The 26313-nt window shown below is 35.8% G+C and overlaps 1 protein-coding gene and 1 long non-coding RNA gene across 2 annotated transcripts in view; one reads left to right on the forward strand and one right to left on the reverse strand.

Annotated features, from left to right (window-relative positions):
* Positions 1-1764: 1764 nt before the first annotated feature.
* Positions 1765-25079, reverse strand: LOC150096033 (uncharacterized). Its single transcript, XM_090409461.1, has 3 exons — positions 24939-25079; positions 11165-11305; positions 1765-5836 (listed from the first exon to the last, which is right to left on the reverse strand). Exons 1-3 carry the CDS (start codon positions 24963-24965, stop codon positions 3020-3022), a joined length of 2985 nt encoding a protein of 994 aa, XP_090265587.1. The 5' UTR covers positions 24966-25079; the 3' UTR covers positions 1765-3019.
* The window catches only part of LOC150096034 (uncharacterized), a 98965-nt gene continuing 80417 nt past the window's right edge, over positions 7766-26313 (forward strand). Inside the window, exon 1 of the long non-coding RNA XR_016549971.1 lies at positions 7766-7890. This is a non-coding gene — a long non-coding RNA (uncharacterized LOC150096034). The remainder of the gene's footprint in view (positions 7891-26313) is intronic.

Raw genomic sequence — 26313 nt, forward strand, 5'->3', positions numbered from 1 at the left:
TCTCTCTCTCTCTCTCTCTCTCAGAAATAGACAAAGCGTGTTTTTCCAGTACCGGATATTGGGCTGATATCGAGTTGACTTTCCCCCATGCTGTTTCGAGTGCGCAGGGAAAAGTAATTTTAGAGGGCAAAACTCGTAGAATAAATAAGAAAATTGTTTAAAATATAAGACTCCCGATGCGAGAAGCGACGCCTGCAGTAGAGATAACTTACATTTAAATTTCCATTGATAATTTATATTAAAATTTGTATATTTAAAATTAATAACTTTTTTTTTTATAAGCAAGCAGTTAATCATGCTCATTAAGAGATCGGAGAAAAATCACGTGATCGATGATTAAAATGAGCGAAGAAGGACACATTCATAGTATGTACTAAATGAACCTCCAAGTCCTCTAAGATGGACAATGCATTAAAACGGACCCTTCAAGGTGCGAAATACTTCAGTTACTTTACTGCCACCTTTATTAACAAATGACAAGAATGATAAAAATCCTTGCTTCAAGGAGACGTACCTACATAAATTTATTGTTTTCTTTGTTGTTTCGTTATGGTCAGTGAACTATTACAGTGTATTGCGATACCGAACACAATTAAATATTGTCTTAGGTATCGCAATAAACATCGGCTTCTATAATCTCATTATAACGACAACCTAATTATATTGGTGACACTAAAGTCTTTTTTTTATTATTATTAACCACGCTACTGGCCAAGACGTCTCTAGACGTCAAGGTTATCATGGATGCGAAGTGCATATTAAAACTGTAATACCATCGATATTACATTGAAATATATGATGGATACGAAGCGTTAGGATGCGTATTTGATCCATAATGGCCAGTGAGGTGGTTAAAACCAATCCTTAAGTATCTTCGTTCTCTGGGTTTGTTCTCTCTGCATCCTCTTTTCATTCTGGATCTTCGAATTGGCTGTAAAACAGCTAAGTCCTGAAATCTATTTGGTCCACTGGATCAATTCAGTATGAATATAAAATAAACGTCAGCGATTTAATATTTGGGTTTATTGCTAGATTAGGTTTTCATGCTAAGCTTATTTTAGCTTATTATTCAATTATTTGATTGCTGCTAATGCATATAAAATATTTCAACTTGTGTTTGTTTGTTTGTATATGCTATATCACACACACACACAATGCCAGTTCAGGGCTTGCGGTATATCTTTTGTTTGCAATGTAAAACAAAGGAGGGGAGGTCTCCCTCTGTCATATTTTCAATCCTGGAACGTCTTCCTGAACACATGAAAGAAATATTCAGGAAGAAAAACGTTGTTTATTGGTATTTGCCACAGAGGGCACGCATCGGAGATTGTAGAATTCGTCACGATTTTCAGGAACCAGTCAACGACAATATGCAGATGGTTTTTATATTTGACCTGAATATTGACTATGCCAAAAGGGTTAATTCGTAAATGAGAAGGAGGGATCCTATATAACAACTACTAACTAGATCCTACTAACTATGTACATCTTCCTTTGCTTTTATGTATTGCGCGCATAATGGCTAGTAATGATACGAATACAAAAAGGTATTTTTCACATATTTTATTGTATTTTTACAGATAACATACAAAAATGGATACAAGGACATCAATACTTTCAGTAATAGTATTCCATATTAATATGGCCGAGAAGAACCATTTGCCTATAAACAAATCTTGGAAACAACAAAGAATACTTTTTTTTAGTTTAAATTCTGTTATAATAATAATTATATATATATATATATAAATTCAAGTGCAAAATTTTTATTTGACCAGTATAAAAATATTAGCATTGAGGGAATATACTTCCTCCTCTCTTTGTATATCTTTTGGATTCAACATTAAAGCAAAAACTAATTATATCATAAATTGCACTCCAGAATTTAACCTAAAAGATGGTTTCAAAGATTTCTAAATAAGCAGAGTTTGTACTAAGCTGCATTATGATACAATAATGCCATCCATCGAAGTTCCTAATAATTTCAAATGTTTCATTACGTCCTTCTATTTACACACACACACACAGCGACGAATATCGTCTTAAACACGGAAGAGGCGAAATTTTAATTATAATAAATACTTAACCACATTTCGCTTCTTCTAAGAAACTGTACAAAATATTCTTTGTATAACACTTTAGTAATCACACCCGTTGTACGCCTTGGGCACATCATGTACCCAGTGTACATTTATTAATACATGAGCAAAATACCTTACATATACCCTGCAAGCATTAAACACCTGTTTAGAAGACGATTGCTTAACAGATGTCGCTGTTGTAGTTTTTCTAATATGAGTTAAAAGTCACAAAATATGGCAGACGAAGCTGGCGATAATAAATATGGCTTGATGATGTTTAATAAAATCTTCGCTGTCACTATTTATTAGCAAAGGCTATTGCTACTAACAATTATTTGAACTATTTTTTAAAACCAGTAGTTTTAAATTTTGCATTTATTTCTGCCAAAAAAAGGTCTAATAATTCGATAGAGTAAGTAATATTTACAATAAATATTTACTAAAATCTACGAATTGTTAAACTATGATGACTTGCCAGTCGTTATTAATAGCATGCGATTATTCAGTTTTCATTTGAATGTAAAAAAGCGTCTACAAATGCGAAAAGAAATGCAATTAAAATTGCTTTTTTTTTCCTGCTTTATACGCATCAAAAATAGTATTATAATTTATAAAATGGCACTAACTAGCTTTCTTGTGATAAAGCTATAAATAAAGCCAGGCGCATGCGCTATAAATTATTCATTGCACAATTTTGATCACTGAATATTGACAACAAAATTGTACGAAACGACACACCTATACTAATTAATATGAAGTAAAAAAAGAATATTACATCGAGCTCAAGTTTGTTTAAATAATTACTGAATTGCAAAAAAGATTTTAGCCTAAATATGAATAAATTTATATGTACACGAAAGCAGAATTTAGGCAACCTCTCTTTTAGAGTTAACCTTTGCAGCTTTGATCACCTAAAAAGTCTTTCTCACTCGTAATTATCAGTCTCTAGTTAACGTATCAGGTCGCATTGGAATAACAGCACCAACGGGTTCTGGAAATTTCGGAACTTGTGCCCTGTTAAAAGGAAATGGATTATAACGCTTTTGGAAATAACTTGGAATATGAAGAGACACCGAATGCGGAGAAATTTTTCTTCCTCTTGAATCATAAAGTGGAGGAATTACTTTTGTACGAGAAGGTGTCTCAGAAGAGAAGGATGGTGGAGGAGGAAGTTCAGAACTGCTAAAAACTGGTCTGGCAGGATAAGACAAAGAGTTTAATCTGCCTTTTGGTTTCAAAGTTGAATCGTCTTCATAGTATGAACGGACACCGGGATATCCATGAGTGTTATTACATGGAAATTTTGGTTTGTGCAAATCTTCTTGAAGCTGTAGGTCGACAGAAGATTGCGATACTTGTACAGGAGGTAATGGAGGTTCTTTCAACTGTGGTCGCTGATTAGATATGTAAAATGGAATTGGTTGATAATTTTGAACCGGTAGCGGAAGAGTTTGATAACCTTCAGGTACTTTTCTCCTGTCTTCGTGTATGGGTCCATTGTGTTCCACCGGATCATCATTAAAATCATACTCATCGGGTTCCTCAAGAGATTTATCTTGTTCATTACTATCTCTCAAATTTCTATCGGTATTTCTGTTGTTGCTATGATAACTATTCGAAAGCCTGTTTCTATTTAATCGACTATTTTCGCGGTCGGATTGTGAAATATAGACAAAACCTTTTTCTTTTATTCTCTCTTCATTCTGAGCGTGTATTACTTCGTTTGGAAGGTTCCCATTTCCTCTTTGATTATACACAACTGATGGGACTGGTTGTGACAGGTGGGTGGCTGGAGAGTGGTTGTTGTTGTATCCTTCTTGGTGGTTTATTGCGCCTCTCACATGACCAACCCCCAAGGGATATGGAATCGGACCAGTTATTTGTACTCTTTGGGGAATCTGAGAAATGTAATAGAGATTTCTGTTGTTTATTGTTGGCACGATCTTAGGCATTCCATCAACTAGATAAGTATCTAACTGAGGACGATGGGGTTGGTTTTGTAACAATGAAAAATAATTGAGTTCTGGTTTCGAATGGCGAGTTTTAGAATTTAAATAAGGGGTGTGGGCTGGAAAATTTCCTGAAATATGTTGAGTATTCAAAGAGGAAGGTTTGTCTTGGTATGAAATAATGCTGGATTCCTGGTGTGGTCTTCTTTCTTGCTGGAAATTATTAGCTTGTGGCTGTGAAAGTAATGGAGGTGGATTCCTTGGTAGTTGGGCGTTATGACTGGATCCAAGAGATGATAGTAAGTCAGACGGTATATTCACGTTAACGATATTTTTACCTGACAAAATAGACGATGATAATTGTTGAGCAGGCACCACAAACGTAATCCTGTCTTCGTGATGAGAACCTCTGTTCTGCTCACCGTACAGGGATCTAGAATGCTCATGTGGATTAGACGATATTTCAGGATGGTTTTCTCCTTGTATGTGGGAGTTTTGGTAATACGAGGACCCCGCATTTTGGACATACGAGGGAGGTACGTTTTGATGCAATTCTCCAGATTGTCCCACTGTAGCTGTTCCACTTTGCACCAAGATGCGCAGAGGCAATGACCCCTTTCCATGATCTGCTGATGCGCCCTTAACGTGCAAAGACGATTGCGGCTGGATTAAATTATCTAAATTAATGCCTCCAAACATTAGATTTCGTACAGGTAATTGCAGAGCATACACATTTCCTGGATGGACGGAAATTTTCTGCAAAGCAATATCACCATCTTCTGATGCTATTAGCACGTTTGACGGTTGAACGTGTCCTACTGGTATATTCAAAACTGGAACGTTCCCATGACTGTTGGAAAGGACTACTTGGTATGGAGTAGGATAATGAGACTGTTCTGAATGCCCAACAGATTGTGGTGGAGGTGGACTCTGTGGTATGTATTGCAAAGATGAATGGGGTCGATGAACTTGCTGTTGATCGTGCTGATGGGAGATGTCTTCCTGTGATGAAACATACTGGACGTTTTCAGGATGTTTTGAGAAGGATTGCTGATGTGGTATGTCTGGATGGTTTATGTTTTGAGGTTCGTTTACACCGACGGGAGAAATGTTTTCGGGTACTTGCACATAAATCGTTTGCTGTTGATAATGAGGGTTGTCCTGGGGAACAGATCCTTCCTGTGGAGGACCATGCTCAACATTCTGAAGTAATCTTAAATCAGCTGATTGTGATGAGTGACCTGTTGATGGAAGAACTGGACGTAGATACACATTGGGTGAGTCTTGTTGAATGGCGGTGTGATGTACTGGTTGCTCTCCTCCATGTATACCTGTATGTGAACTTGACTGGACTGGCTGAACCAGCTGGAACTGATTCTTCACATTTTCTTCTTGGGGTAAGTTACCTATTGAGCTGCTGGCATGGTGCCTGGACGATTCTTCATATTTCGACTGAGCTTGTGGTTGATTCGATTGGTGAACATTCTCTGCTGAATGTTCACTAATCGAATTTTGATGTTGATTTGTTACTGAGCTCCCATCGGCCACACCTACCGTACTCCCTCTCTCTACGATGTATTCTGCATGGGCCGCTTTATGATTTACGACCCCGTGCTCGTTAGAATGCACCACTGCACGAAACCCATTCGAATCAGCTGTATAATGAACCATGCGAAAGGTTCCGTGAGGATTCCTATAACCATAGCTTCCTCGCACATTTCCATGTTTGTCACGTGTTTCTTGACGAAACTGATGTCCATGGTGCTTGTCGTCTACACCATAACCAAAACGATACGTCTTCTTATACTGCAAGACGGAAAAAAAAAACATACATTAGTTAAAGGAATTAGCAAATAAATTTTATGCACACAATGGAATGCTGCAAGTGGCCTTAGAACAGAAGTCCAGAACTTATTTTGAAACTTTGTTTTTTCGTGAAACTTACTATCTGCTGTTGTTCTAATTAGATCATCAAACTAGGAAATGCTGTATTGTAATTAAGGGTGGAAATTCGACTACAAGCAATATAAATTGACACATTTTGCAAATGAATATTACAGTTTAGGTACTCTACACTGAACTTAATATGAATCATTAATGCAGGGGCGATTTCTCCATGCTTGCCGCGCAAGCTCATTAATTAAGAAAGAAATAATATTTATTTGTTAATAAATGCACGCATTTATAAGCATTCCATTTAGGCTTTTATTTTTGTAGACAGAAGACGTCTTAAGCTTGCGCTGCAATAATTGAGCTTTGCGTTGTGTGTCGACGGCCGATGCTTGATCGTCTAGTCAAAGCTACCTTGGCTTGCTCGGTTGTAGGAGCTTCCCGGTCCTCGCACAAGCACTGTAATTTCATGCGCGCTCATAGCCATTTCACGTCGTCTCACTCTGTTGCTTAAACACAGGCCATACGCAGTCAAAGTAACTCTAGCCAGTGAGCTTCAGCCAGTCTTTACAAGTGTGCGTGTTGCTTGGGAAAATTAAGCTACAACCACTTTTTATGACGATGTAATTGACCAGTTTATTAAGAAGAACCGTAGGGTAGAATTTGTATTCAAGTAGCTAAATAGAAAAAGATAGAATATCATTTGTAAAATAAATGTTGTATTTTTATGTTTAAATGTACATAAATTTCTAAATATATAGTTTTAAATGGTCAGTAATTCATTATTCCGCTAACCAGACTTCAATCACACCTCACTCCCTGAATGATAACAAGAGAAAGTGTGAATTTCAAGACCAGCATTCGCCCCTGCATTAATGTTATAGAAAGCAGCGCAAGCAGCAATGGTGAATGAAAGCGTCCAGGAATCCGTTTGCGTTTGCTCAAACTTGGTAAACCAGGTTCAGAGATGTGCGCACCAAAATGTGGATTGTTTCAAATTATGGTAGTATCACAGATCACTTTTTTTTTCTTTTTTAAGAACAAATAGTCATTTTTCAGTCGAACTCAAAGGCTGCCATTTTAAAATATTAAATAAAACATGAAGCACAGAAAAATAAACTGAAAACTACTGCAAAGTCATATAGCAATAACTTATAACAACCTTCAAAACTTCTTGATTTGTTCCAAAATTCACTGTATTTCTTTTAGTGATGTGATTATCTTATTTTTTATCAATCAGAAGGAGTCTCCTGTAGAATTTATTATTCAGCCCATTTTCATTAATATAGAAAGAAAGCATTGCTACAAAGAGGCTCATTTGATTAGATGCTATTCTGAATATATTTCGGTGAAACCGAAATATACTGTGATAAGTCGGTTCTGACAATTTACTGATTTCGCAATAAATGAAGACGTGTTCTAAGACGAAAACACTGTCCAGCTGGAAGGCAACTTAACGCGCGATCTAGTTTTCGGGAAAACTAACTGCCCAATCACAACAAAGATGCACATGATTTATTTTAGTTGACCAACTGGTTTTCGAATATTCGTAGCAAATTTGAATTAAATAGCCGATATTCTAGTAATAAAGTAACTCTAGCGATCGTGTTACTGTGACTTGGGGTGTGCTTATGCCTTATTTTAATAAAACGTTCACTGCGTTAACCATTACAGACAAAATGATATGTTTCAATGTGACTTGAAAGCCATTTGATTCTTCTTCTATAATTTGATGCCAGCATACTCGAATGACAATGAAGTGTTTGAGAAAGCCGGGTCATTCAGACTTCTCGACGACATTTTTCGTCTCTCTCTCTCTCTCTCTCTCTCTCTGTGTCACACACGCACACAAAGCACGAACCTTCAGTTGTTATCTCATCTGATACGAGATATAATCAAAGGACAAGTTTACTAACAACGTCAGAGAACCTCTCCCAAGGAGTTTAATGCCAGTATACTGTATAAGGCAGGTGATTATTATTATTATCATTATTATTACTCGCACAATCATTAATCCAAAGATTTTAGTTTGCTTTATTTTACTGTCTACTTAACTAAAGGCAAGCCTCTTTACGAACGAAAGAAATTTTAAAGACATATTTAACATTTAAAGACACTTCCAGTTTACTAGAATATGATGAAAGAATAAAATGAAAACTCTTTTTTTGGTGGTGTGTGTTCCGCATGTTTAAGCATCTAATAAGTGGCTGACTTGGTTTGGCCTAAACGCTACATTCATATAGTATAGTCGTTGTATTTTATTAATTTCGATTAAATCGCGTATTAGAAATTTTTACTAAAATTTGTTAGAGCATCAATAAGTTTAGGAACCCGTAGACAGTCGTATGAATAGATGTAAGCATGGGTACCTTGACTAAGCGTCTACTTTGGAGCCATACGAGGGAAGGTATGTCAGTTATGGTCTCAGAAATGCCATTCGTCCCATGGTAAGCAGTAACATAATTTTTTCCTCTACTGGATTGCACGAGGCAGGACAATTTACATTCACCACGAGTATAAATGAGAGATGAGCACAGTCTGGCGACTGTTGGTCTGTCCAGTATCCTTCTACTAACAGCTTAAAATACTACAATTTCCTGGATACTGGATATCCTTTAACTGGTACCCTACAATCATGCCTTTGTCGAAATCCATCAGACCACGTTCCTTGCTCATGTTGGTCAGCAAATTCGAATGAGTCATACGTCCCACACTTCCAGTATATGTATTGTGGTTTTTACCATGATACGATTGCCACTTGTCGAGAATAAATGGCCGATTAAACCAGGGGAGTGGTCATATTTTGACTGCACTGTAAGTTCTTAACCGGTCAGCACGTGTTATGAAAAGATTTTAAAATATTACGGTTAGTAGTGTTAACACAGAAATGCAATATACCGAGTATATCGAGAAAATCCTTTGTGTTATGGATGTCAATGATCACAATAGGAAAAATAAAGAGACAGTTATGAGAACTTGTGCAGTAAGGTCATTATTTATTTTTTAATGAACGAGGATTGTAAAATTAGTTCAAAAAGTTCAAAGGACTAAATGCGAGGTTTAGAACTCCAGTTTAAAGCAAGCTAAACTCCAACACGCCTTTCCCCAATTTATCCTTAAAGGGCATGATCATCGAACTGCGTAAAATGGAAAACTATCCAATGTCGCCTCATTTCGTATCGGTTATCTTCCAAGTTGATCGTTCGTTTCCAAATCAGTTCAAAATCTTAAAACGAAAAGGAAAACTGACGGGTAAAAAAAACATGATAATGAAAGACCGTGCATAATTACACTGTGAAATATATAAACAAAAACCGAAATATTATTAACAAAAAAAAAAGTGTTTTCCTTCAGTAGTGTGTTATTTTTAAAACTGTATTTTCCTTTTAATCTTAAACTTTTATTTTCCAAAAAAGGAAAGTCGTTCGTTAAGTTTTGTTTTAAATAGCACACCTCGTTATTCAAAATAAAATAATAACCCGTAGTCGTAATTGATAGTGGGAACACGTTCAGAACTAAACCCGTTTTGTGCACAACCATTTCCCATGCAAGTAAAAGGAAACTCGACGCTGATTCTCCCACAAAGCGCGAGAATCGAGGTCTATCAGGTAACGACAAGTTGCATTAAAAAGTTAAAAATAGAACTCTTGATGACAGCGTTGATATGCATTAATTGCATCGAAACCTTTCGCTCTCTTGCAACCTACGCATTTACTATTCCTCGCAGTATTGAGGACCAGCAGAGGGGCCGATGCTTATCAGGAAGACAAGCGGAGAGTTCACATCCTTTCCTTCCCTAGACTCGGTTGTCAGCTGAACTGTATTCAACACGCTCTAGTTTTGCTTTTGAACATAACTGTAGCAACCACCGAGCTATTTAAATAACAAACAGAATCGAGGTCAGCGTCCAAGCGGGGCTGTTAATAGTATGGTAAAGAATGAAGGCATACATTGTCACTTTCTATAAGCTTGCTGATCACAGACACAATGAGGACGAGATGGGAGGAGAAGCCTGGAGCCATCCACAAAGCAAAAAACGTGACAGAGAGAGAGAGAGTCATGAATGGGGAAATCGTTAAGGTACAGTAAATTCTAAATATACTTTGAGACCACACCAGATGTTCAGAAACCTTTGCTTGAAACGTAATTTCGATGCACTGCACCGTTCATATATCAGGAGGTACATTTGCTTGCTTTGTGATACTACCTAATTCACTAAGGCACCGGTAAGAAAATAAACGATGTTTCCAAGTGACCTTACGACAAACAGAAAACTGAAGGCGAAAAGAAATAATTAATTTACAAATTTTCATGGCGGAGCATTAAAATGTGTTGAAGAATTATGTCATATGTATTTAATTCTTGAAATTAAAAATGAATAAACTGGTGACGTTTGAATTACTGCCGAAAGAACTAAGGTATGAGGCTAGAACGTGATATCGATTACGCATGTTCTTCGGACCGGCTTGACTGTATGGGGAAAAAAATCCAGAAGAAAAATCCTGTCAATTTTATATGAGATCAATTAACTCACCACCAACTGAAAAACACTGCGCACGCAGATTGCATAACTTATAAGAAACATGGATGACGTACTTATTTGGAAAGTCTGAACTCATCTGTCTTTTGTAAGGATTGAGATTATTTCTGTCAAAAGAAGTTCCTGCAAGTTTATACGAAAAAATCATGAAGGAGCTCAAGTATCCAAAAACAAAATTCAAGAAAACACTGTCCACATAAGTGATAATAAGGATGCAAGGGAATTCGAAGATCGAGGAAACTACTAGCTCTTAATATGGTACATTCAGTGGAACTGCCGTACAATATAATCCGTTTCTTTTTTCTAGCTTTATAATTACACTTTATAATGCAATGTGTAAAGGCTGAACAATTCAAAAACAGGAAAAAAAAAATCAGTATTTAAAAAAAAAAAAAAAAAAAAAAAAAACAGCGAAGTAACCATTCCTGCTCTGAATGACCTTGATGACTCATGAACAGGTTAACGCAAAGCGTTCACTTGCCTAGGGAAAAATTAACTCTGTGTTACACTTTTGTACATCGTGGACTTTTTCTTTCTCCCCCCCCCCCCCCATCCTTGGCATTATTTCTAAGAATCTTTAACGAATATATTAAAAATCCCGATGGATTTCTTTACAATAATGTTCTTCAATACTTTTTTTTTTATGTAATAAACCATTTCTATTAAGAATAATTAATATTAAAAGACGCTGGTGTCATACTTACTTCTGTTTTGCTTTCATGTGGCGATGTTTGCTCCGCAGATTTTTCATCTCCTCCATTGTCGTTATTTACAGTTCTTACTTCGGATCTGTCTTGAGCAGTTGTCGTTGCCACTAGCAACAGGAACACAGCTGTCAGAGCGGACTGAAAGTAGACAAACCCAAAGGGTAAAAAAATGACCTTGATATACTAAACACTAACGATAAGAAGAAAAAAAAAGTGATGTGTGTATGTGTGGGTAGCCTACTTTATGTATTATTAGGTCATTTGAAGGTCGTTCTCCTTTTCTGTGGAGCTGTAAATTTCACAGATGAGGAAATTTACGCCTTATCTCTATAACAGTGGCCATTAACTGGGCTGGTCATTGAAGTGTGTACCTAGCAGTATTTATGTTAATGGAGAAAGGCAAGATTTTTAGATATCTTAAGCTTCGTGAAATAAATTAAGTATATGTATAAATCTTGCAGATAAACAAATACTGCCAAGAAAGAAAAAAAAAACAACTTTCCATGCTCTCTATTGCAGTTTTCATGTGTTTTCATGTGATTGTTTTCAGATTTAGAATATTTCTAGTATGATGTGGTGTAATCTAGTTTTGCGCATTACGAAGTTTTCGAATATTCCATGAGCAGCCTAACTTATTCTCTTGGCTAGATGATTGGTTTTCATCCCCCCCCCCACTTTTGTCTAGCATCCTACACAGTAGTCTATTGAAGACACTGAGAAAACAAAATACATGCTTTTTTAAATAACGAAACCTGTGGTGCGATCATAATTAAAAGAAACACACGTATTAACCACAGTGAAAATTATTTAATTGCAAATATTTCATCCTAAGTATCTTAGGACATCATCAGTACAGTAGTTTAAACAATAATAGGAATAACATACAGTTAGGGCGCATGATTACAATAGAATCTCATTAAACGTGCGTAACGTGCTACAGAAGTTTAAAAAAAAAATTATTTAACACAATTTTGTATGACAATTTCCCATACTTTAGGAATAGTAAGAACGTCGTTGCGGTTTAAGTTTGGTCTGTGTAGTAGGACTTCAGAACTTTCTTTGTATAAACGTTCATGTTTATATAAAGATCTATGTAAAAGTTTAGACTTTTCCCAATGGATCCTATGGTTTGGATTTTCAATTCCGTGTTGAGAGAGGCCAGATTTCTGCGGTTTAAAAAGACGAATGTGGTCTTGATGTTCCGAGATGCGTTTCTGAACAGACCTACCTGTCTGTCCAAAGTAAGACAATTTGCATGAGCATGGAATCTTATAATTTATGATGATGTCCTAAGATACTTAGGATGAAATATTTACAATTAAATAATTTTCACTGTGGTTAATACGTGTGTTTCTTTTAATTAAAATACATGCTGTTTTGTAATCATTCTAAACACAGATTTACAAATGTGGACTTTTTAATTCAGTTCGTTACAAATTAGTATACTGCATGATTATTTTAAAATTGTGAAATCCATCCGTATATGAATAAACCGAAGGTTATGGTCTTGTTTTGTTTTTTTTTTTGACATATTGTAGTGTTAAAAATGTTCGAGAATATAAAATGGAGAGAAAAATAAAATTGTGTTTCGTTATAACTTCGAAACGTGCTAAAGATATATCGCATGGTTCCACGAATTTTTAATACATCTGTTACGGAAAGCAGTGGTCAGCCTTCAAAAGCCATGCTGCCACGTGATCTCCGGAGTGGTAGAAGTTCGTTCTTGTTTTCCTGACATAAACAGGAGAAACCTCGTATTTAGAAGTTGGAATAAAATAAGAATTAGCTTAGATGAGTAGACAGCGTCTCCATTCTGCAACTAATAGGGTGGGGGGGGGGATGAAAAACCAATCATCTAGCCAAGAGAATAAGTTAGGCTGCTCATGGAATATTAGAAAACTTCGTAATGCGCAAAACTAGATTACACAACTAGAAATATTCTAAATCTGAAAACACAATCATGGAGACTGCAACGAATTTCTCTAGCTTGGAAAGATCAGAGGTTAAATATCGGTCAATGACAAGCATTTTAATAAAATACTTGTGATTGACGATGTTGGGTGTTTTCCTTAGGAATTTAATCTCTGATTGGCATATACTTGCTGCTAGTACTGTTTATAGTTTCTACATGACACATCGCTGATTAATTGCTTTATTCGAATATTTCAAGCCCATAACATAAGTCAGAATATCTGAAATTCTGACTCCAAGATTTCGTTTGTGTTTAAAATCGTTTGATCTTTTGAAATCATAAAGGAATCAACATTCCTGCATGATGACAATGGCAAGTTGGTATTCAGATAAACGCGAATTAATATCTGGATTAAGATACAGATAGAAAATCATAAATTATGGGGAAGTGTAAATAAATGTTTAATTCATACTGCAAAAAGAAAAACCATTAACCCAATTTGTTATTACTTATCTCTACTGTTTGTAAAAGTCTATCACATTTGAGATCAGCCAACGTATATCCTCTGAAATGATCGGCCATTGACGGTTTGCAAACAACGAGCAAAGAATACAAGTGACCTAATTAAGAAGATCGCAAATGAATGGCCTCCTTTTGTGGGGCAAACTAAAAAAAAAAAAAAAATGACAGGGGATTAACAGATACATGTTCAGATAGTTTATACTAGCGAAAAGAAAGCGCTGCAACTTTGAAGTAAAATTAATGAGAATAAGCTGGATAGAAGTATTTCTCTCTCTCTCTCTCTCTTCTCAAAACAGCATTTAATGAAACTCTTTCCAGTGTGTAAATACCAAATTGAGGACAATGATTATTAAATTAGACACGCGATGAACTTGAAGATTTTTAAACTATTTCGCAAAAGACTAGCCTTCAACAGATCAATAACCTTTGCTTTTCAAAACAGGTCCGTGTTAGTCTTCGAGATTTCTATAATTCTAGGGAAGGTCTTCGAAACGAAAATATTTTAAAATTATAGTGCAAATGCGCTTTCGTTTAAGTGTTGACGATGGGGGGGTTTCATGACCATGTCGTTACATCTGTACGTTGATCTACAACACGCATAAACCAATATATTCTCAATAAAATGCGAATGTGCTCTTATAAATAAGCCATTTGTTAAATTGCCTCAAAATTTAGGTCGTTTGCTTAGTATGTTAATATCAGTATAATGACCAGGAATTAAATTTCCATTCAAAGTTTCCATTCGATTTGTTTATCGACAATCAAAAAGTAGGACGATTCAGAGAGGAAAGTGGGTTCACTCTCAAGGCTGTGGGAAGACCCAGCGACAGTGCACTCGAAAGGGTAAGCACTGAGCATTTGTAGTAGCGCTGTGATAAGCAGGTGCTTTATCCATAGTACTTCTTCGGTTTAATAATTGCGATTGAAAAAAAAAAAAACATTATAAATAACTGAGGTCTTTTGTCCATCAACCGAGAAGTAATATAACAAAAGTGTAGGTAGCAATAGTACATCTGATCAACTAGATAGAAACACTGCATAACAAGATAATGCAAAATAACCATAAAACATGCAATACTGAGACACGTCTTTATGGATTAGTTTACTTCCATCCAAGCGCTTCATCATAAACCTTTCTCCATATTCTAGAACAGGGGTTCTCAACCTTTTCCAGTGGCTTACCACTATATTTAATTCAAGATATTAGATGTACCAGTAAGGCAGTGGCTCACGTACCACCAGTGGTACGCGTATCATAGGTTGAGAATCCCTGTTCTAGAAGATATGAAGCGGCGGGGGGTTATATGATGAAGAGCTTGGACCACGTTACTTTTCAAAACGAACTAAATTCGGGAATACAGTATTAGCTTCATCTTGTACAGATTAAAAACTAATTATTGCTGTTGAGTTTCGGATATTTTGCCACTAAAAATCTTTCTGCTAACGTGGTGTATTTATTCAAAACATTGAATACTATTGTGTTGCAAACTTCCAAGAATTGCACTTGCAGGTTTGCGTTTTTACTGTTCAAATACAAAACCTATTTGTATTTTAAACTATTTAATATGTGAATTATTCCAGTGTTTACTTATAGAAGTGAGATACGGGCAACGACTAAAAAACAGGAAGGCAGGTTGAGTATGGCCCAGAGATCATTGGAGAGAAGAATGCCTCCACATAACAAAAAGGGATAGAATTATAAATAAGAGAGATGACTGGAGTAGAGGATATTGTAAAGTATTGTAAAGCAAGTAAATGAAGATGAGCTAGCCGTATTGCAGATTAATAGAAAAAAAAAAAAGATGGACAAAATTAAGCACTGAATACCAAGAGAAGGAAAGGTCACCAAACAACAAGATGGAAGGTTTGAGATGAGATGGTGGACGATGGCTAAAGATAGAAAGAAATGGAAAGTTAAGGGGAGGCCTATTTCCAGCAGTGGGCCGAAAACAGGCTAAAGAAGAAGAGGTAGATATGTCATGTAAAAAAGTGACCGCAGCTGTACGAGAAAAAGAAACTTTCAGCAGTAAACAGTAAAATAAACAAACAATGCGCCTTATGGAAAGGTGAGTTATGTACAAAGTTATGTACAGAGTCCAGGAAATAGGACCAATTTTGGAGTGAAATCTGTTCTTAGCAATGTCATTATACGAATTGCTAATATCAGTGCATTGATTATATCTTCGCAGATAGTAATTATAATTACTTTTGACGCGAAAAAAAAAACACACAGAGAGAGAGAGAGAGAGAAAGACTGCGAAGTATTTGTATATCGGCATAGGTGTTACACGATATATTAAATATTGAGGCAATATTAAATTATATTGATATTGCTCATGAGCTTGGAAAAAATATAATATTTGCTAAAATACGATCGGTGGGTCACGTGATAAGCCGATGCTCATCTTAAAAAAACAAGTTAGTATGTGGATAATATTGAAGAGAGAGAGAGAGAGAGAGAGAGAGAGAGAGAGAGAACTCTTTGCCTCTATTTATTGGTTACTATGAATATAGATGGAATGAAGATTGCAACGATAATGTCATGGAGAATTTGGGATTGTTCTTCCTGCTTAGATAAGGTAAGAATTTTACATATGTTCAGATTCATTATATACATAGGCCAGGACATGGTATTTCAATCACTGTTCGAGATATTACTTTTGTCATCAAAGGTTGCGATTCCGTTGACTCACTTGCAGAATCAGAGTTGCATTGTATGAAATGACAGTTATTACACAAGTTCTGATTTCTTTGATTACCTTATAGCTATAATAGATTACAGGTCCTGAACAGACAATAAGAAGGGTATGCTGACAGAGCTCAAGAAAGAAAAATGGAAGAAATGTGAGGTCAAAGCACCACAGGAAAGAAAAGTAGTGGCAGTAAGCTGGACAGACAAGAAAGGTATACTTTGTCTGTTTTGTATACCTTTCTTGGACAGACAAGAAAGGTATACAAAAGGGTATATTTTGTCCAGTATTTAGAGTTGCCACCTCTATAAAATATAGAAGTAGAGTGAAGTAAAAAGAGACCAGAAGTAATTCTGAATTATGTGACCGAAAGTACAAGCGTGACCAGATCGGTATTTCGAAACCATCACCAGAGTAACTTCAGCAACCCTGTTTATTAGTAAGCTTGAAGTAGCGTGAAAAATTATTGCTCTTATTATAAAGCAGGATTTTTGAATCATCTCTTAGCTCAACCACAGTACTAATGGGTTTTAGAGACAAGAAAGGTGGGTATACTTTATCCAGTATTTAGAGTTGCGACCTTTGCGAAAGAAATTATCATTAAAAAAGAGTACGAAGGTTAAAATATGGATGGACTTCAATCTCAGTTTTAATTCTTGCTTGATTTCCACTTTTATGGTGAATACTTCTATCGAACTGACTACTCTTATTATGAGGACCACTTCTATTCGATAGAAGTATTTAATATGATGCAACCTGATAAATTTGAAGCGAAATAAATGAAATAAAAACACTTTGAAAATTTAAGATGACCAAGAGCGTCGGCTCTCTCCAACCTATAGACAGGTTTTGAATTCTACAGTGGGAATGGTGTTTTGTGAATATCTTGAGGAGGTGGGTGAAAATCATCGCCCGGCGCGAGAAATCAATGTTCTGCTTATTGGAAACCTGAAACAAGAAGTAGCTACTTGAATGGCGTTGTTCAAATTCTTGAGAATGTAAACTCCTTTCGAAATTCGTGCAATACGAATACTACTGTTCAGGTATTTTAATAATTTAATTAATATTAATACTGCTTTTAATTAATTCTATTAAAGAACAAAACGGTTTCTCATTGCTCTTCCTTGTTCTATAGTATCCTACGTCTTTATTATGTTCATGTGGAACTTTTGGTCTGTTTTGAGGGACCAAAACCCCGATTTTTCGAGAGAAAAACCCTCTACCTGCGTTATGAGACCGTCCAACCTACCTTTGATTAAAAAGCCCTGATAAAAGTTCCTCGCGTCATAGACGGATTCGAATCCAGAGCTTTCCAAACAAAGGGCTCCGTCGAAACCAATATAGCTACGAAGGCTCTATCATAATACTAAATGAATATTTATGAAACTTTTCAATTATAATGTGAATCAACTCGCTTTATTCTTAGGCGGGCAGAGGTTTCTTTCCGCATAACATTCAAACTGATTAGTATGCCATCAAACGTAATTGTATCGACATAATACTCTACTCATAACCTTGCTGTAATATAACCAATTAGCCAATCAACTTCTTTAAAGTAATTAATTTAATTGCGAAATGTTGCAGCACACTGAAGAAATGCTTGTGGGTAAATAGACTTACTCCCCAATTGTTTTCATGGGGGAAAAAAATCTAATTACTTTCTTCCAACTCTAAAGAAGGCTATTATTTATGCAATACATTGAATGGGTCACTTTCCCAAACCCAAAAATACCCAGATTCATTTCATTTTTTAAATGTTTCAATTGATTTACTGTCATCATTAATAGCACTTTGGAGAGGTTACATGAATCTAATTATCAAATTACTTCAGCATTTGTGAAATATTCCGATCTCGTGGTTGAATAAGGAATGTGCGGTTAATGTTTTAAAAAGCATATACATCAGATAATATAACGTTAATAATATTGATAATATAACGTCAGATAATATTAGGACAACGTGTGTCCTAATACGGTTCGGATGAAGAATGCTGAAGTATGAGAAGAGAGGTGGAAATGGTCTTTGAGGAAAAAAAAATTCTGGCTGTATTCTCCAAATTTAATATCAAATTCCCTCCTTGGGAGCGAACGTGCGCACGCACAAATTCAGACATATATAATATTATCGCGATGGAAAGACCCTGCATGCTTCGAGGTAGCAGTGCTGACATTACAACTTTGTATTGTAATGTCCGCACGAAGATGAAGTACCAAAGGAATTTTATAATTTTTTATGAATTTTTAATATTTTTTATAATCCGGAAACTCTACTCTATATTATCAAATGCAGAGTTTTTTTTCAAGCCACTTCAGGAATCCAATAAGTAGGGCGTTCGTTTCACAGCGGGCGATGAATTCATCTAAAGACAATCACATACATCCATGCCCACGGCGGAATTCGAACCCGTGAGCTGTTGGTTGGAGAGTGGATACGCTAACCACTTGGCAGCCAGACCAGCATGAGATGATGTGGTATTCCCACATGAGGAAACAAAGCAGTTATAGGATAATATAATGCACGGCTAGAAAGGACAAGAACAACCTACTCTTAGCAGGTTGTTTTCAAGTAAGTTTTCAAGGAAGTTTTCAAGTAACGTGATAACAGAAAAGGAATCCTTAGCAATATTGTTCTCGATTTCAACTTTTGATTCAAACTGGATAATTTGATCCGAATTGAGTGAAATTTATATGTAACAGCAAATTTGTAAAACTAACTTGTCCACTGCTGTTTAACGCATTTTATATAATTTTGGATGTGCCAAAGAATGAAATTTGTCGTCAGAAAAAGCTATTTTGATGTGTGGCTTAAAAGAGGTGTGAAGGTTATATTTATGTATCACTATGGCCATCTTTTTAGAAGTATCTGGGAATAAGGAATGGGAATATTTTTAATTACTTCCATTCCTTATACTTTCGTATTCGTAGACCCTTAAAGGTCAAGGAAAATAACAGTTTTGCATAAAAGTCCAGGATGTATTTTTTCATGTTCGCTCACTCGAACACCCAATAAACGCAATAACCAAAACAAGACAATGACATCTACCACGAGAAGACATGCTACTTATTTCCGTTAGTTGCCTCTATATAGTACGAATGCAAAATCCCTCGATAATTCAAAGAATGAAGATATCAGATAAAAATAATACATTCTAGTAATATTTACGCATCAGGCATTCGAATTGCTATACCTCAATAGCAACTTGATGTGAAAGAACATCGAAATCGGCAGGAAAGGTAAGAACAGAACAAAGACCTTGAAGTTTCGGATCCCTTAAAGATACAGAAGTTTTGGTGGATCTCTATACATTGATTTCTTGTGGAAACTTAAGAGAATCTTTGGAAAAACTAAAATAACTCTGACGAAAGATATCTGACCAAGAGGTCAGTTGAGTTCAGATGCGCTTCGATACTTTAATGTGCGTCTTCAGTCTTTAAAATATAGTGATGCTCTATTTTTTTTATGAAAATTCCATCCACGAATGTTGTAAATCTACAGTATATTAATCACAATTTCAAGCTTTTAATTTCTTTTCTTTCTTTATTTATGTATTATTAATATTTTTTTTTAACAACGAGGTGTTGGGTTTAGAGCCGTATTTCTAGGGAAGGATTCCTATAGAGATGTTTATTCTGTACATCTTTAAGATAATTGAAAAGTATATAATTTTTTTATGAATCCCATAGAATAAAAATAAAGTAGCATCGCGAAAAAACATATGCACAACCGCAAATATTCGCAGTTGCTTAGGACCGCGCAAACATAAATGGTAGTTGTTACGTAACAGGGGTCACTCTAGTTCGATTCAAACCATTGCGATCAAATAGGAGCTTGGCAAAGTTCTTCATTCTCAGTATTACAAAAAAAAAAAAAAAAAAAAAAAAATTGCAAGTTCTGAATGGTCATCGTGAGTAATGGCAAAGCATATCTCTCTATTATCTATCAGCAAATTTAGCAGAAAAAGCAAAATTTCATTGCGATTCTAGTTAGTGTTCAAGCGTCGGACTGACAGATATTGTAATCGCTAAGATAGACGACATTTAACGGATATACAAAATGAATTATATTTGGCATTTAGTTCTCCAGCGATGATTTCAAAAACTCAAAGTGTGATGTTTACGAATACGAACAACAACAACAAAAAAAAAGTTTGGATAATTCTAGTTTCAGAAAAATAATTCCCACATCATGTAGACTAGCGCGCACGGCTTCAGCTACAAACAACAACCCTGAGAAAACTAAGCTCAATAAAATACCTTCGAAATCTTTTATAATCAAAGAAATTTCAGTAGACGAAGACGTACAACGCAAGACACTACGTAATGCATTATTAATAATAATTCAAAAAAGAAATAACGAAATGAAGGCATGATCGAAGGTTATAAATTTCAAAATGCGATCAAAAAACGATCGGCGCCGCATTTAAATCCACGCGGACAGGTGGCGAGCTGTTTACAATTGCCATAACGAAGCCATTAAAAATCTTACTTACCTTTCTCATCCTTAACTGCATATCCAAGTTCATATGAGCGGGACCTACTTTTGAACTCCTTTCAATCGTCCCTTCCTACCAGCGCGGCTCGTGCGGCCTGTCTATGGGCACGAGCCATCATCGCCTGCCTTATATCGTTAAGAGCGGTTCGCTGCACTCTATCTTTTTTCTCCATCTCTCGCCCCGCTGCCAGGCCTAACAGAGGCACACACACAAGACTGGTGAACCTGGTAAATTTATGTTGCCGGACCTGATACCGGACATTTCAGCCCACCGCCACAGGCGAAGCAACAGCGCGCGAGAGTAGGCTTTGTCCTCCCCCCCCCCTCAGTCCGCTCCTCTTTGCTCTCTTATTACTAGAGCAGGAGTGGCCTCCCCATCCCCCTAGCAATAGCGACGCGCAACTAAACAGTGAAATCACTACTGTGGTATATGGTGATTGTGGTGGTGTGTGGTGATCATTAGTTTTCTGAGGGGAGAGGGGGGGGGGAATTCTGGGTAGAAGCACTTTTTTTTTCCCTTTTTTTTTTCTTTTGTGGCTGCTATTAGGGGAAATATTAAATCTTCCTGGAAGTATGGATTTATCTTTCTTCCCACTTCTTAAGGCGACAGATTTTTTAGAGTTTGTCGAACTTTGAGATGAGTAATACTCGAGATAAACACCGCTCGAATCTCTCTCTTATGCGTTATTCCAGTTTTCTGAAAATTCAGGTTGCAGTACTTAAAGCAAATTGCGGTTGTTATAAAAACGTAATAAAATAAACGAAAGCCGTACCGAATCGCTGCTCATAGGCTCTAAAATTAAGGGAAAAAATAAATCAACAAACTTCTGGTAATATTGTAATCTTGTAAAGTATGCCAAGTGGCATTTACAAACAAACAAAAGCATAAACAGAGTAAAATTGTGTTTTCTATTGCAAACAACATGAAGTATTTCCATGGCAACCGATTGCGTTTATGACACGGTTAATGACATAATTTTTAATCTAAAATTAGCATTCTCGTACCTTCGCGTTCCCTCCAGTTTATGAAATCAAAAAACGTGAACGTCAGCGATGTCAAATGAAAATTGCTCGTAATTATGAAATTGTTTTACAAATTCTGTTGTAACACATCACAGAAATGCGTGAATATCAGAAACAACAATAAATTACTTTCTTAGATCAAAAGTATATGCAATTTTTATAAATATAACATTTTTACGTTCACGAAAAAAAAAGTTGTGATCATAAAATGCAAGTATTTATTCATTAATTATTATTATTATTATTTTTTTTTTTGATATGTTGATGCACTCACACAAATTGTTTTTATTATTAACTCCGGACATTATAATATGCACATTACATAATATAATGCCCGGAGTTACAGTCAAAAACAACTTGATTCCTCTTCCCTTCCCTCCAAGCATTTCGTGACTTATGGCCAGCGCGTATAGAGGACATCGCGGAAAGGGGAAAATAATAAAACTTGAAGAGATGTTTATTTACATTCACGATCATTGCAAATAGCAATATGAGCACAACATATCTGAATTGAAAAAAACAACAATAAAAAAAATGTCTTTATCTCAAAATATTTTAATAATGCAAAAGAAAAGACTGCGTTCTCTTTCTCTCTCTCTCTCTCTCAATATTAAACAGTTTCGTTTGATGCCGCAGGCATGTAGCATAATGTTTCCACAGCAACCATCGTTTTCACTTTTAGTAGCTCAGTGCATAAGGTGCACCGGATTACTTCCAAATGCTCCGCATTCGAATCCGAATTACGTCCTAAGTATTGAAATGGAAGCAAGAGAAAGTAAAGCAATAAGGAAAAAGGCACTTTTTAGAGTGTTGCATACAATCCGCTAAAATATTGTCATAACTACGAGCAGCATATTGATTACATGGTTGTTTTAGCGCTTTGGTAATCTCAACGCAAATCGTTGCTTGACCTATAATGCATTGCCAATTAAGTGGAAGAAAACTGTTAACAAATCCAATAACTATCAAGTTTCAAATGGAGGACTTTTTTAAGGACACTGTGAGTTTGGCGGTGAACTGTGAGTCTTCAGCTATGTTAAAGACAGTGGAACGAACGAGTAGCAGACGGGTCATCATCATATGAATTAACCTGTGTTATTATTATTCATTAATATCTCATTACATTAAATCAATCTAAGTGCAGAATAATCTGTGCAGAATCAAGAATTTTTAAAGAACTGAGAATGATATTTATACTTGTTCAGAGGTTGAGTAGGAGTGAGTAGTTTGGCATTAAGACAGAAGGCAGTTAAGTCTATGAGGCTAGTACACAACATCTATTAATTTTGTGTGTTCTCTGGCTGGTTTGAAGAATCAGAATTATTTTCCGGAAAGAAACTCCTGCGCCTCCATAAGAGAGCATTCTTGAGAGATAAACACCCAAATCTCTGAACGAGATTTGGGTGTTTGTCAAAAAGTAAAAATGAAAGGATTTTTCTATCATTTTCGTGATCAATTATGATCATTTTAGTGGGCCCTAATTTAAGATAATTAGGTATCGGGAATGAATTTTTTCTTTTTTTTTTTTTTTTTTTTAGCTCTATACAAGACAGTGTTCAAACCTATTTTAACTTATGGATCTGAGAGCTGGGTTAGAAATCAAACACTTGACCAAAGACTAGAGACCGCAGATATGAGAAAGATTAGGGAAGTGAACAGCTGGAACCAGGAATGCGTTAGCAGAGCTAATCTCAGGTGGTATGGTCACTTAAACAGAACAGGAGAGGAAAGATTAGCAAAACAAGTGTTCTCTGCCAGGTTGGTAGGAAAAAAGACCCAGAGGAAGACCAAGATATAGGTGGATTGATACGGTACAAAGTGCCTTAGAAGATAGAAATATAAGATCCGATAATGTTGGAGTCTTGACAGATAACAGATTGACTTGGAGGAAAATTTTGATAGGGAGTTAGTAATGATGTAAGTTCTTCATGTAGTACTATCATAATATCCTGTACACCTCTTGAGGGTACATGGTAGGAATTTGATCATGATGATGATGAGGTATCGGGAATATATGATATTAAATAATGTTAAAAGTTAAATAATATATTTATTGATTATACTTTTACAAAAATAATAAACTAATTATGAAGAAAATTTCTTGCTTTTTGTTCAGCAAAATCTTCCAAAATTTTATCAAATTTAAAATTTTTGCTTGAATCACATAGAGAGTGGACCAATTGGGCCTAATCGGTGCAATCGGCTTCCTGCTGAATCGATCCTGTCAACTTTGAAGCATAGCACAAACTTTCAAAACAATCAAATAAATGCAATCAAGAGGCCAGGAAATTTAGTTTTCTTTATTTAATTTTATTTAGTTTATTATATTTTTATTTAGTTTTAGTTTGTTTTATTTATTATTTTATTATTATTATTATTATTATTTTAATTTTGCAACCTGAACAAAATTATTTTTTTATCTTTCTGGCGAAAATTAAAAGAAGCACTGAATGTTATGATTTTGAAATGATAGGGGGACATTTATTTATGACTCAATAAATGTCCCCTTATCATTTCAAAATCATAACATTCAGTGCTTCTTTTAATTTTCAAAAACTGGAGGAAAAGTAAGAAGCCAGGAGTTTGACTTTTGCCATTGGCAATGATGCCAAAAGAGCACCTCCGAGTACAACGGAGATGCAAGCAACATTGATAAATAAATAAATAAATAAAACTGAATAAAAATAACAACAAGTTGGACAGAAGACATGACGGCTATTTGGATATGATGCATGGGGGAGGGAGGAAATCACGATTACCGAGTGCATCTTGAGATGGGCTTAGGATAATTGCCACCTTTCTGAAAGATAACTCAAGATTTATCACCTGGATAAGAGGACTTTTTTCCATTCCACAGCTGTGTCTAACCATATTAAATAAAATGCATTGTAACTCACATGGACTAAAGCCAGGATGTCAAGCGCTCTTCCTCACCTACTGGAGGCCTGGGTATGTCCATTCCACATAACAATAAATTTCAGATAAAAAAAAAAAAAAAAAATCATAAGTTGACAGCTGTTATCGTAAATTCCAAAATTAATGAGAACTGGCTTCAATAAAACGTTAAAAGATAAATCTTAAATATGTAAAACATTGTAATTTTCTTATTACTTCATAAATTAATACGACTTACATTTTCAGGAAGTAGAGTCACTGACATCTGGCTACCAGGTATAACGTTTAAAAATATAAACTCTGGAGTTAATATATTATGCGTACTTTAAGTAATAGCTTATCAACGTTCTACTAGCTTACTCAGTGCAAAGCGTACAAAACTACCATTGTTTCCACGTACATCCTGAAGACGAGGAGGTAATAAGAACAGGGGATATGGGGATAGTCAGAACAGACGTTACAATGAAGAAAAGGGTGGAGCATGCAGACGCCACTCTGTACCCCAGGAGCAGTAAAAAGAAAAGTCACTTTCCGTGAAATAGTAATAGTTTCACCTGGTCGATAGTGCCAGCTCTCTACATCCGGCTTGGCGCGTGGGGAAAGGAACGCACACGTGCAGGGAAAGCACAATTCCCCTGTACTTACCCCCGCATGCTCTTCTGTGTTATCGCTTCGGTACACAAAAACGTCGTTAACATCGAAAGTTGTGCTTCCGTGTTTGGGAATCCAATGCTTACATAGCAAACTAGCTTCCTTGCATTAACTAAAGGAAACTTCAAGTACAGAGACTCTGCTTTCTTCTCCGTGTCTATAAACATTAGAAACTCCACTTATTTTTTTTGTAGTTGACTGTTTAATATAATCAAAATAATGGCTAAAGGATGAAAAAATAGCAGACGTGAAGCATAGAATTCTAACATAAAAGCTGTAGTCGATTAGCCACCTAGTGGAAAATTTAATGTATTGATATTAAAGTAAACGAATCTTTATTATCATTATTATCAACAATAATAATAATAATAATAATAATAATAATAATAATAATAATAATAATAATAACTATTTAATATAATCAAAATATGACTAAAGGATGAAAAAATAGCAGATGTAGAGCTTCGAATTCTAACATAAAACTACAGTCGATTGGTCACCTAGTGGAAAATTTTATGTATTGACATTAAAGTAAACAAATCTTATTATTATTATTATTTTTTTAATTTAGTTTTCATCTTTGCAACTTTGTGGCTTTGCACTTCGCAACCATATGCCTAGGAAAGAAATGTCCTGGGTTCAATTCCCGTCGCCGAGGGGAGGAGCTTAACCACGCTACCGGCCAAGACGTCTATAGACGTTCAAGTTATCATGGATGCGAAGTGCATATTAAAATTGTAATACCATTGATATTACATTGAAATATATGATGGATACGAAGCATATGCGGATGCGTATTTGATCAATAATGGCCAGTAAGGTGGTTAAGGATCTTCCTCAGTCATAACCAAGTTAGCCGGTCTTGGGCGTGTACAGCAGGTTTTTTCCCCCAGTTTATCTGGAGTTTTTCACCCCGCAAGCAGGTAAACCGGCCCCGTGAACACACAGATCTACAGCCATAA

This window comes from Typopeltis vanoorti, chromosome 19 (genome assembly GCF_054136105.1).
Source record: "Typopeltis vanoorti isolate ZY-2024b chromosome 19, IOZ_Tvanoo_1.0, whole genome shotgun sequence".
Taxonomy (NCBI): domain Eukaryota; kingdom Metazoa; phylum Arthropoda; class Arachnida; order Uropygi; family Thelyphonidae; genus Typopeltis; species Typopeltis vanoorti.